Here is a 14,135-nt window from a genome sequence, read left to right as displayed (position 1 = left end):
CTAGGATACGACTGTAGCGATCGTGTTCTTGCAGGTCAAAACCGAGATTTATAATGCTGTGTTTTTTTAGCTGTATGTTGGTCTGCATTATCCGGTAGTGAAATTACTCATTTCCGAAGCTTCATTCTGTTCTTCGTTTAGATTTTGTTTTTCAGTATCGTACAATATGTCTCTATTCAGCGTTCGATCTTTACCAGTGTAGTGAATCCGCAGTGGACCGTTCATATCTCTGCCATCACCCTTTATATTAGCGGATGCCGTACTACAACGCTTTTCCTCACAGAACTATAGACGTCCAGTTATAAAGCGATTTATCTGCTAATTTCTTCGTTCCATGAGATGAATGTCCCCACCTAAGTTCAGCGAATAATAATAAGTCCTTTTAACCTATGAAAAACATATCAGTCTTCTAAATTTATTCCTTGGGGCTTCTGATAAAGGACGCACTCATGAGAAAGTACTCTGAAACCGAAATGACTAGATCCTTCCAACGAGTCATTATAGCAAAAGCACAAGAAGAGCAGTGCATTTAAGGCATGTAACGTTGATTCAATGACGGCAACCTTTGGAGCACGAAAGAGATGTCTACTGTTACTTACTATTATAATGCAACTATCATGTCTCCTTACCGTCAATGCACTTCAAGCTGTCCAAAAGGAAGAAGGTTAGTGTGCAAACTAATGTGGGCGACGAACTTCTTACAGATGGATCACAACGTAGGCTCAGCGACGGATGAATGGTTAGTTCGTTATTAACGGAATATAAAACGTAAACTTCCTTCTTTTGTAGGAGATCGTGCGTTCTCCACTCACAAATGTTGAGAAAGAACGTATAAATCCGCAGTGTGCTTGGCCGTAAACGAAATCAACTAGTAAATTAGTGTTATTGGTGTTTAATGCTGTTAAGTAGGCCTGGTAGGGTGTATGAAGGTTGTGAACACTATCGGTATTTTGAGTAATCGCAATCGAAGACACAGAGAAGCCATGTGCTCCTGTGAGTCAGCGGTTCAGCAAATAATGGATTGGACCTCATTGTGGACCTAGCTTTGGCCGTCTTGTCTAAACAAACAATATCCACGTCTTTAGGGCATTTGGACGCGTCAGTTGCCCGATGTTGGACGAAACGGGAACATGAGAGCAGACATACTCGCTGTCAGGGTACCAGTGGACAACATATGCCCACCACAAGCGAGGATCGTCGTGTTTTGCTCCAAGCACATCGTAATCACATATGCGTCGGCCATTCGAGAACCAAGTAATGGATTCTCTGCAACGGTGTGTATAAACCATGACCAGTAGCCAGAGACTGGTAGCAGGCGGACTGAGGAATTATTGCGCATGGGTGGCATTAGCACCACGGCGATAACGTTTATGTATGGAGTGTTGAGCAAACCGGAAAGCGTGATCGCTGAATAATGGCGTCGCAATGTATTCAGCAAGGTGTCGCGGTGCTGATATACCTCTGATGATCATCTTCAGGGAGTATGATGGTGACTTGTAATGAGATCCAATTCTTACAATGTTCTGGAGAGGCTCAGCGGTGTTAGGCCTTGTGCCATATTGTGCGAGGAGCCATCGGATATGACTTTAGGTTACATCTGATACTAATTGAGGGAACCTTGACAGCATAACGTTACTTCACTGGAATTGTGCGTTCTCATTTGTTGCCTCTCACGTCACAGTATCGTACTGTCACTTTTCAACGGGTCAATTGGGACGTGACGGTACCTAGGATAAACTTCGAAGTTTCCTTACGCTTTTTATTCACTGAAGAACAATAGAAATTAGCTAACGCAAAGTATTATGTATAACGAAGCTGAACTAAAAACCCCAGAGAAGGTGAAAATCGATCTATAAAGAAAGCACCAATCATAAAAGACAGTTGATGAAAACGATCATACACTATATCACTGTAAAAGATGAAAAAACATTGTGCAAGACGTGGCAAGCTCCGTGGACAGCGTTGATACGCTGCCAGCAACTCTATACGGAAGATATATACAACCTAAGACAGGAAAAATACCAACAGACGCGGGCGGAAGGCTACAGAGTCTCGACAGCGGGGGCAAGATGGATGGCGACAGATAAGGCCGAACACCAGACTGCAACGTAGTAGGACTGGTTAGATCGATTTTGGTGAAGAGATAATTGTTTAATTAACTTTGGGAAGGCAGTATAAGAAGGCTGTAAGATAGGACTGACATTGGTTTATAAACGTGAGAAGAGGTATACTCTGCCTGGGTGGACAAAATTAGTGCAGTGAAGTGAAGAGGGTCTGACAATAGTTGACAAGTGTGTTACACCTACAAGGAAATTCAAATTTCTTATTTTCAATATTGTCTGTTGACAACAAATTTATATGGAGACAGAAAAGAAGCACCGCATCACAGTGTCAGGTCATCACGAGGTAACAAAAGAACGGATTAACTACTGTACATGCGATATTATAGAATTATCTTAGGCGAAGGGAACGACTCTTCAAGATATATGATTACACCAGCATCAAGGAAGAGGAGGAGATAAGTGTTTAACGTCCCGTCGACAACGAGGTCATTAGAGACGGAGCGCAAGCTCGGGTTAGGGAAGGACGGGGAAGGAAATCGGCCGTGCCCTTTCAAAGGAACCATCCCGGCATTTGCTTGAAAGGATTTAGGGAAATCACGGAAATCAGGATGGTCGGAGATGGGATTGAAGCGTTGTCCTCCCCAATGCGAGTACAGTGTGCTAACCACTGCGCCACCTCGCTCGGTCAGCATCAAGGCTGTTTGCATGTCGCAGATACCATAAGTAACGTTCATTTACAGTTGAGTTCTGTTCAAAAACGTTGTCAGATTTCATCTAAGTCGCACTTAAGTTAAATAATATATATAGCAGATAATACTTGGTAAAAAGCGTCAAAATTACAAAAATATAAATTTTAATTTAATTTGTACAATACTCGTTCACATTTAACACGTGTCTCTATGATCCATCTGTGATATTAAAATGCCTCCATAGCCGACAAGATCCTAGATCTGCCCCGATAGAACAAGTGAGGGGCCAGATCTAAAGCCAACTAGGTCCCTGTGCCTGTATTGAGCATGTTACTGATCAGTTGCAGCAGTTGTGGGCCGTCCTGTCTCAGGAGAAGATGTAATGGATTTTTACACCCCTACCATCCAAATCTGTGCTAACATCCATGTCAGAGGGTGTCCATATCGAGCTTGTAAGTGTACTGCAAACTTTGCAAATCCGAATCAATTTTTGTAATCACCGAAATAAGATCACATAGCCCCTCAACTCCTGAATTTTCTATTCTTTCCCTTCTTTCCTTCTGGGTGCGTCACCATTTAAGTCAGGTAGAGTGCTTCGCAGCCCAAGAACCAACTCTGAGAATACTTATAAAACAGGATACCAAGGGTGCACTTGCTGTCTTATCATAGTTGAGGAACAGAGCTAAACTTCACTATGAAGAAGAGAGACAGCAAACGCCGTTCGATCAGCGTTTGCTGGTGACGAAAGACTCGAAGTCTTTGCACAGCTCAGATGCTGTTGAGTAATCCTGACCAAACTCAGAACAGAGCACAGTACTTCGTCGAATGGTTTGTGTTTTGCAGCTTCAGTCATCTCTTCCTCTAGACAATTCAATATGTTACTTTTCAGACTAATTTTATGCACACATCAAATAAGGTTTTGCATCACCTCGGTTCCGAGGGTTCCGGGACCTGTACAGAAAATTGGAACAGAGATCAACATAAACATCATTTCCGCTCTTTTTATTGCTCATGAAAACACACACTTCATTTGGTACCACCATACAGCAAGACCTTGAGAGGTTGTGGTCCAGACTGTTGTACATACCGGTAGATCTAATACCCAGTAGCACGCCCTCTTGCATTGAAGCATTCCTGTAATCGTCGTGCCATACTATCTACACGTTCATCAAGGCAATTTTGTCCATATTGTCCCACTCCTCAACAACGATTCGGCGTGGATCCCTCAGAATGGTTGGTGAGTCACGTCGTCCATAAACAGCCCTCTTCAAACTCTCCTAGGCACGAAACTTCCTGGCAGATTAAAACTGTGTGCCGGACCGTGACTCGAATCCGGGAAATTTGCCTTTCGCGGGCAAGTGCTCTACCATCTGAGCTACCGAAGCACGACATACGCCCGGTACTCACGGCTTTACTTCTGCCAGTAACTCGTCTCCTACCTTCCAAACTTTACAGAAGCTCTCCTGCGAACCTGGAGAACTAGCACTCCTGAAAGAAAGGATACAGCGGAGACATGGCTTAGCCACAGCATGGAGGACGTTTCCAGAATGAGATTTTCACTCTGCAGCGGAGTGTGCGCTGATATGAAACTTTCTGGCAGATTAAAACTGTGTGCCCGACCGAGACTCGAACTCGGGACCTTTGCCTATCGCGGGCAAGTGCTAACCATCTTGCCCGCGAAAGGCAAAGGTCCCGAGTTCGAGTCTCGTTCGGGCACACAGTTTTAATCTGCCAGGAAGTTTCATATCAGCGCACACTCCGCTGCAGAGTGAAAATCTCATTCTGGTATCCTAGGCATGTTCGATAGAGTTCATGTCTGGAGAACATGCTGGCCACTCTAGTCGAGCGATGTTGTAATCATGAAGGATGTGCATGATGGGGGCGCGATTAGTCGTCTATGAAGACGAATGCTGAGCCAATATGCTGCTAATATGTTTGCACTATTGAATGGATGATGGCATTCATATATCGTACAGCTGTTACGGCACCTTCCACTACCACCAGCGGTGTACGTCGCCCACTCAAAAACAGCAGGGAACCTCCACCTTTTTGCAGTCGTTGAACAGTGTGTCTAAAGCGTTCAGCCTGACCGTGTTGCCTCCAAACTCGTCTCCGACGAATGTCTCCTTGCAGGCATATGTCACATTCATTGCTGAAGAGAACGTGATGCCAATCCTGAGGGGTCCATTCGGCATGGTATTGGACGCCCACTCAAAAACAGCAGGGAACCTCCACCTTTTTGCAGTCGTTGAACAGTGTGTCTAAAGCGTTCAGCCTGACCGTGTTGCCTCCAAACTCGTCTCCGACGAATGTCTCCTTGCAGGCATATGTCACATTCATTGCTGAAGAGAACGTGATGCCAATCCTGAGGGGTCCATTCGGCATGGTATTGGACGCATCCGTACCGCGATGCATGGTGTCGTGGTTGCAAAGATGCACCTCGCCTAGGACGTCGGGAGTGAAGCTGCGCATCATGCAACCTACTGCGCACAGTTTGAGTCGTCACACGACGTCCTGTGGCAGCACAAAAAGCTTTGTTAAACATGGTGGCGTAGCTGTCAGGGTTCCACCGAGCCATAATGCGTAGTAGCTGCCAACCACTGCAGTATTAGCCCTTGGGCGGCCTGAGTAAGGCATGTCATCTACAGTTCCTGTCTCTCTGTATCACCTCCATGCTCGAACACCATTACTTTGGTACACTCGAAGACGACTGGACACTTCCCTTGTCGAGAACCCTTCCTGGCACAAAGTAACAATGCGGACGCCATCGAACCGCGGTATTGACAGTCTAAGCATGCTTAACTACAGACGACACGGGCCGTGTACCTAATCCACGGTTGAATGACTGGAAGTGATCGGCTGTCAGACCCGCTCCGTCTAATAGGTGTTGCTCATGCATGGTTGTTTAGATCTTTGGGAGGGTTTAGTGACATCTCTGAACAGTCAAAGGGACTGTGTCTGAGATAAAATACATACAGAAGTTCTAGGAACCGGGGTGATGGAAAACATTTTTCTACGTGTGTATTTATCCATCCAGGGCGATATTACTTCAGCAGCTGTCCTTCCTATGATTTACTGAAATTTATATTTATTAAAACATCCTGTGTCATATCTGTATATCAATAGCTTTTTAGCAAAAAGGCCTTTATACAGAACCACACACTTACACACAAGCACGCTCAAATGAGAGCGCGCCCACACACACACACACACACACACACACACACACACAGTGCAGTAAATGGGAATTAAGACTTCAGAAAAAGGTTTAAACTTCTGCGTGACCGCCTAGTAAAATATTCCAATGAATATCTGTTTCTACCATATATTTCAATCAGTTTTAATACATCAAATGTAAGTAGTTCTAACTAATTACTAAAGTTAATCAGAGACTGACTGAACTGGTAGTCCGTTCTGATGTATCTAGCACTTACAGATTTCTTCATGCACAGTACCTCAGTGATACAACGGATGGACATACAAATGTCTTTGCAGAGATCTGACGATTTATATATTTGTGATAGCCTTATTAAGTAATATGAAATAAATTTATATCTAGCAGACATAGTTGCAAACTCACATTATGTACTTATACCGTCATTATTGTCAAAGAACCACTGACCTGGATAGAAAAGTATCGTATATTCTGTTCACTGCTTCTTACGGGACTGTAGGAATCTCCTAAAACTGGGACAGCCATTAGGTAATTCTCCATACGTTATGCAAAGTGGATGTTAGTAATAATGGCAATGAATATTCCTGCGCTTACATTTTTTGTAGATCAGACCAAATAAAAAATAAAATAATTAAACATATACACCCACAGACAGATGGGCATCTGTGGTCTGTATTGTCATCACATCATAACTTTGTTAGTTATCACCAATTCGGTTTACCTCATTGGGCAACAGGATTTAATTAACTGATAACGTTGGGGTGGAATTAACAATTTACTTATTGAATTCAATTCTATCTCCAGCGTGAAGGTGCGATAGAGAACAGAAAACACTTTCAAACAAAACGAAAACACTTTCGCTTAATCACTGACTGTCCACCATTCAGGTATTTTTAATAAATAATACTTGGTCCGAAGCGAAGCACTTCAGTATATTATAGAATTATATGTTAGGTTCTACATCTACTTCTGATAACATAATCCGCTTGTACTGCAATTTGTTAAACTCAAATTATTCAAATTCTTCACAATACATTTAGTGCCGTGTAAAGCATATGACAAAGTAAAGCGGTGGAGCGAATAATTGTAATGTTGAAAAAACCAGTATTAGGAAAGGAACATTGTATAGCAGGTCTCGACTTTGAAGTCTCCTCAAAATTGTTTTAACTGCCACTTAAATATCTTCCTTGTTGTTCAATACAATATAATGAGAGATATGGGTTTTTCACAAACCACGCAATAAATTCTGAAATAAAAATACTATAGTTTCTTTAGTCTTAAATTTTTAATTTTTTCAGTGGAAGTACCGTAGCATATCACACAGGTAAAATGATACCCAACCTCTGTGCTAAATATCTGTGTTCCCACACTTTGACAGTCAAGTCAGTAACCTTTAAACAAATCGCAAAGAGCTTGCAGGACAGAACTCCTTCAACAGGCACTATTAAGTTAAACCCAGACGATAAGCGACGCATATGTTGCAGCACAAACATGTAATAAGACATCAATCTATATGTCCTGTGCAAGTCATATTACACTAAAAATTTAATTTCCATATGTTTCCAAATTGTCATCCAATAAATATGGAAATAACTATAATAATGTTAACAGTTTTGGAATGACATTTTCAAAATTTTGAAACATACGTTCATCGAAATTTTTTGTTTTGTTTTCTTGTTAAGTTTGAAATAATTTCTTATTATACAGTTTGAAGCTCAAGGCATTCTTATTATACAGTTTGAATCTCAAGGCAGTGATAGAAATGGTCCTACAGTGTAAACGGAATTTTTGTTTGCCCGGAAATGTATAGGGCAATTTAAGAATTTGTATAACCTACGAAAAAGAGGCTACTTTTTTGTAATGGTATGTTATGATAACCGTTGCGAGTACAAAGTGCGGAGTTGAGTAAAAGGCATTATTTTGATCATTTTCATTTCAGATTTTCGACATGCTCTTTTCCAGTTTCTTTTTACTGTATCTGGTGAGCACAGTGAGCAACCAACACTAAGTTCTCTCAAAGCAAGTGATTTAGCCTAGGGGCCTGTATGTGTTCGAAGATATATTAATGTTAAAACCTTTATTCACATTTTACTGCACTCTTGTGAAACCAAAAATTCTCAGATATCTGTTCTTGTTTACAAACAGGCGAGCAACCGCGGACTCGTGATGGTTACTTTCTATAACTACTTCGTGAAATGTGGGCCAAAGGCGTCAGTTTCCGACGTAGCAGGTGAGTTTGGGCGGATATGTCTCCAAGCGCCATGTTTTAATTCTTCATGTGTGTAGTGATCATTTTCTTCCTCGTTTTGAGGAAACTTTAAAAACAAACACCTAGGATCCTTTCGTAAATAATTTTAGTTAAATGAATTTAATTAATTTATAGCAATTATTAAATTCCTTTATCCACAGCTTTATTTCTTAAGGCAACAGTAGTATATAAACCGAAATAAGAATTCTTTGAGATATTTGGTTTTAAACACATAACTTTTGCTAATTTTCAGAACACATTAACTACATTAGAAATTTGATCGGAGTTGACCACATCGGTGTTGGAGGCGATTTCGATGGAATAAACATGTGAGTACAAACCTTCGCAACAGCCATTCACTGTAGATATTTCGTTCAGAGATAGCTATGTTTTATATACTGACCTTACGTATTTATTGGAAATCCACTCTTTCGTAAATGTATGCTCTCTTGTGGGATTTTCTCTCGTACAGAAAGTATCATTTCAGTCTATACGGTTGTAACAGCTATTCTGCTATGATATCGTCCAGATAATTATTCTCCTGGAGCCAGCCCCTTTCTAACTGCAGATTGTTAAGAGTGTAAGTTGAAGCTCTTAAAATGACATTTTAATGTTACTGTAATGATACAGGTAAGAGAGTAGAGAATAGCATTGTCGCTGTGAAAAATTTCATACTTTGCAGTTTGCCATGTACTAGAGGTTTAATGTTATCTTACACTATTTTCAAGTGATAGCGTACATTTTATGTATGTCGCAGTCTTTCTCCGAAACTGAAAAGATTTCTCCGGAAAAATAAAGTTTTCCTAACGTGAAAATCTATTCCTAGGTACAACACAGTGTGAAACTAGGAATAAAACATACTCTATTCAAATTTCAAAGTGCTGAAATTGAGAAAATCTTGTCAGTGATATATATGGTAGTCTGTTGCGATATTATTACCTTATTACACACCAGTAACCAGTAAGTGAACTCGTATTAAGCAGATGTTTTATCAAAAATCAATGCTGTAAATGTTTTGAAACAAAGGTGTTGGCAACTACCACTAATTTTCATTTTAGAGACTAGTATAGTTCTTAAGGTAAGAAAGTAATTCATTTAATCTGAAAATACCACGTGTTCTTTAGTGGTAGCCATTCCGTTTCAGTATCAAACATGGTGCATGGCCTTTGAAGTATAGTATAACCGTTCGCACATTATGTAGCTAGCTTTTAATATATACAGATTTTTACTCACTGGAACACTCTGTAACTGACAAATTAGCAGTGCCCACAGAACGGCTTTAATGTGCTGCATAACACTGAAAGACATAGAACTGGTAATATATACAACCGCTGTACAAAACAAAAACTCATGTCTAGAACAACAAGAATAGTAGCAGATGCCGCAAACTGGTTACGTTGGTTTGTAGAGTGAATTCGTCCATGTTATTGTGAAATAAGTCACTAGACTGAAACACCGACCAGGAAATAACACTTTTCTATCTGCACTATCCTCTAGTTACAATAGCATCCCCAACTGTCCTCGAAATTCAGTGATCAATTAATATAGCGTTAATCAATGTTATTCATATCTAACTTACCTACTTTACTCTACTTTACGCGATCAGGCCTAATGGACCGCGGGCTGCTTTGACGGATTGTCTCCATTCAGCATGTCCTTTCTGCCATCCTTCGAGCAGTCCCACTCTCTGAAGGTCTTTGGATGCGCAGTCACTCCATCGAGTTCTAAGCCTTCCTACGGGTCTTCTGCTGCTTGGTTTTCTGTTCAGTAGAGCTTTCAGCCATCGGTGGTCGTGCATTCGAGCAACATGCCCTGCCCACTGCAGTCGTCATGTCTTCATTATAATCAGGATTTTAGGCTCTTTGCAAATATCATACAACTCTATATTGTGATGAATCCTCCATTTTCACTCTCATTATCGCAAATGGGCCCAAAAATTTCCGAAGGACTTCCCTTTCCAATATCTTCGGTCTATTCAGATCTTGCTTGTTGTATTCCACGTGGCAAATCCCTATAGTACTGCTGGCTGTAGGAGTGTTTTGTAGATTTTTATTTTGAAATATCCTGACAAACTTATGGAAATTTGTAATTTGTAGTAAGTTCCTATGTGACCAAACTGCTGAGGCCATCGGTCTCTCGGGTTATACACCACTTAACCTAACTTACACGCTAAGGACAACACACACACACACCCATGCCCAAGGGAGGACTGTAACCTCCGACGAGGGGAGGGAGGGTCAGCCACGCAAACACTGACAAGCCTCCCGAGTCTGCGATCTAGAGGACAGCTTGAGAAGATGTTACAACAAATATTGAGCAGAGCGATAACACGGTAGTTCTCACATTTCATTCGTTCATTCGTCTTGTTGATGAGACAGTTTAGTGCGTTGCTCCAGTCATGTGGAATGTTTTGTGTTCCAAATGGTATCTATTAATGTTTGAATCTTTGCGATAAAATATTCACCCCCTTCCTGAATTATTTCAGCGTTGAAGCCATCTTTTCCTGGGCTTCTGTCTCTTTTAAGCGTTTTCATCTGGTTCCTGATCTCTTCTACACTTGGCGGTGGATATACAGGGTCTGTTTTCTGTGGCAGGGGGAAGTTAAAGAGTGTCGTTGGGTCTTCACAATTTAACAAGTCACTGAAATATTCTTCCTATCTCCTTGCAATTTGATTTCCATTTGTCAGAATCTCTCCATGGCCATTTTTTTATGAATTTCCCCTTGGGTTTATAAGTTTTCCTCAGGTAGTTCACCTTTCTCTACATGTTAATCATGCTCCTTCCCTGGAAGTCTTCTTCTGCTTCTGTAATAATCCCACTCACGAACTTCCTCTTTTCTCTCCGCAATAACGCTTGTGTTTATCTTCGGACTCTGTCAAATTCAGCCTTACTGCTCTGATCAGCTGCTGACTGTAACCACTTGTCACGGGCTTCTTTTCTTTTGCTGACCGCCTGTTCACAGACCTCAATGAATCATTTCTTCTTCCGAGCCACTGTTTTTCCAATGACTACTCCTGCAGCATTTGTAATCTTCCTATTGCTAATTTACATCTGAGTCCTCTGTTTGAGGCAGTACAGTAAAACGATTACTGATCTCAACTTGAAGTCCATTCTTGGTTTCTCCCTGTGCTACTTTTTCTATTTCTCAACGTGCCACTTTCTTTAGTTTACTTCTTTGGTTTGGTTTCAGGGTGACTCTGAGTTGAACCACACTCAACCCCACGGAAATTTCTTACATCCATAATCCTAAACCTGGCTTCTGCGTTAATAGTTACGTGGTCTATTTGGTTGACTATTTTCCCATCTAGGCATAGCCATGTTCCTTTGGGCACGTGACGATGTGGGAAGTTAGTGGTATTGATAAACAAGTCCATGCACGTGCTAGAGCTAACTAGATTTATTCCGTTATCGTTACTACTGTAATGCAGACTATCAAGGCTTATTATGGGAATAAAACTGGTCTCCTTTCCAAACTTTACATTAAAATCACCGATGAGAATTCTGCAGCAGTTTTTAGGGATGGAATGCATACCATCTTCCAGATCAACATAGAATATATCCTTTAATTGATCAATTTCCTCTGTTTGTGGATGACAGTTCACAATGGAAACTTGGTGATTTTTCATTGATAGAGTTAGAACTGACATTGTTTGATTCACTGCCGTAAAATTCTTTGCCATTGGTACAACTTCTTCGTTAACACAGAAACCTGTTCCAAAACTGTGATTGACTGCTTCCCCATAAAATATTGTGTAATTTTCTACGCCTGTGGGCACTGTACCTTCCCATCGAATTGCCTGCAGGGCAACGACCAACATTTTCTACTTTTCCAATTCTCTAACTTAAGTTACTGCCACCCCTGGTTTGTACAGAGAGTGCACATTCCGCGTTGCAAATCGTAGTCCGTTTCTATGTTTGGTTCGTTACATTGGGTGTCTGTTCTGTATCCGAGGCTTCTCTCTAGCTTTCGTAACATGACTGGTTTTACTACGTCCTGGGTACCCCATTTAGTCTGGATGTTACTCGTAAACCTGTCAAAAATATTTTTGTTTTGTTGTATTTTAGTCGCAGGTTTACTTGTAAAATGTTTGGAACGTAAACTGCTTGGGGCATTTCCATTTCCTTAACGTAAATTTTAATCGTGGTCACACCCTAAATTTTCGGTGGCTACATGATGCTGTCCGAAAAATAGTTTGAGAGTAAGATACGTAATTTAGCTCCTTGTTTAAATGTGGGCTAGACCCGGGTGTATTCATTAGTCCGAGGAATAAAGTAACATTTTGCTATTAGAACATAAAAGTCTGGAACAAAACCGTAGTCTAATGAGAATATACAGAGTTGTAAACTACATGTTTATAATTAGATGTGGCTCATGAACGTACACAACTGCAGTTCCACTATTTATTTCCGGACATGCCAGTTAGATTGGCAGCAAAAGTGAAAAGTTTACGCAAATATGCAACATCTGCAAGGAGGATATATATATAACATTATAACTCTGGTGTGTTGCCCACTCGTTGCTTATAGGGTGCCTGAAGGATTTTGCGAACTCGGAATGGTTTACAACAATTCAAACCAATAACATTAGTAATTTTATTTCTAGGAAGCAAACTGACAATACATATCTCGGATTATAGCAAATGTTGCTAGCGAGAGGCGACATGAAAACGGTAAATATCGTGCGAGAACGACGCGAACATCCGGCAGGATTCCCGAATAGCCAAGATGTCAGTAAAGTTATTGCTACACATAAAGTCCAAGTAATCACTTGATATGGATCACGACAATCTGATAGCGTAGCACTAACGTCCGTTGCAGACTGGGCCGATCTCAGCAGCCGATGCCAGCAGGAGCGGCGCTTATATTCATTTCTTCCCGGTGTCGGTCTTAGTGCGGTGCGGTCCAATTCTGCGCACCATTCGCCGATCTTTCCTCACCGCCTTCTCTGGCCTTGCGTACTGCATCTTCGTTCCGGCGCTTGTGGTTAGGCCAGAACAATAGAAACGGATGCAATATTATGAGTTAAGCATTAGTTGACGAAGAGGTTTATGCTGTGATCACGCTCAAAAACAATGGTTCAAATGGATCTTAGCACTATTGCACTTACCATCTGAGATCAGACTTAGAACTACTTAAACCAAATTAACCTAAGGACATCACACACATCCATGCCTGAGGCAGGAATCGAACCTGCGACCGTAGCTGTCGCTCGGTTCCGGACTGAAGCTATTACGCTCATACTGTGGGTATTAGGGGTGGTGAGGGTGGGGGTGGTGGTGTGGGAATAAGGAAAACACTTCCTAAGACTGAATCCGTTCAGTTGACGTGAAGAATTGAATCAAAGTTTATATGAGAATCTGAGCCGCCGTTCTTTCACCTAAGAGCCCTGTACCTCACGACTTCGCCACTTCGAACACCTATGACATCAATACCATTATTAAAAGAGCCGTTTTCCTGTCAGAAATAAAATCTAGTTTGTAGATCATTTTCTGAGTGTTCCTTTATTAGTAGTAGTAGTAGTAGTAGTAGTTTTATACATCCGTAGATCTCTTTTTACAAGGATATAAGACATGTCAAAGTATTTACAAGCTTAGATCAATTTACAATAAGCTAATTCGTATACACATATATTTACAGACTTCTAGTTAGAGACAATCATTAGATTTTACTCCTGGTATACAATAATTTATTTACAAATAACTCATTAAATAATGTAATGCCACACTATTCACTCATATTTCACTATCAGTCACTGCACACACTATACACACATTATTTCATAACACTTCACTCACTACATACACACACACACACACACACACACACACACACACACACACACACACACACACACACACACACAGGTGATCCTTGGGCCATTTTCTGTACTGCAAGTTCCCATTTGCTATCCTGAAAAACTGAGTCAGCATCCCTTCATAATGAGTGAGATGTTGAGCTCA

At 41.1% G+C, this 14,135-nt stretch overlaps 1 protein-coding gene across 2 annotated transcripts in view; it reads left to right on the top strand.

Annotated features, from left to right (window-relative positions):
* Positions 1-14,135, top strand: part of LOC126355975 (dipeptidase 1-like) — a 746,627-nt gene that overhangs the window by 682,648 nt on the left and 49,844 nt on the right. For both annotated transcript variants that reach the window (XM_050006585.1, XM_050006584.1), the window contains exons 8-9: positions 8,073-8,157; positions 8,429-8,504. In XM_050006585.1, coding sequence (XP_049862542.1) covers positions 8,073-8,157; positions 8,429-8,504 — 161 coding nt within the window. The remainder of the gene's footprint in view (positions 1-8,072; positions 8,158-8,428; positions 8,505-14,135) is intronic.

Source organism: Schistocerca gregaria, chromosome 3, assembly GCF_023897955.1.
Source record: "Schistocerca gregaria isolate iqSchGreg1 chromosome 3, iqSchGreg1.2, whole genome shotgun sequence".
NCBI classification, from domain to species: Eukaryota; Metazoa; Arthropoda; class Insecta; order Orthoptera; family Acrididae; genus Schistocerca; species Schistocerca gregaria.
This window is presented reverse-complemented; position numbering and strand designations above follow the sequence as displayed.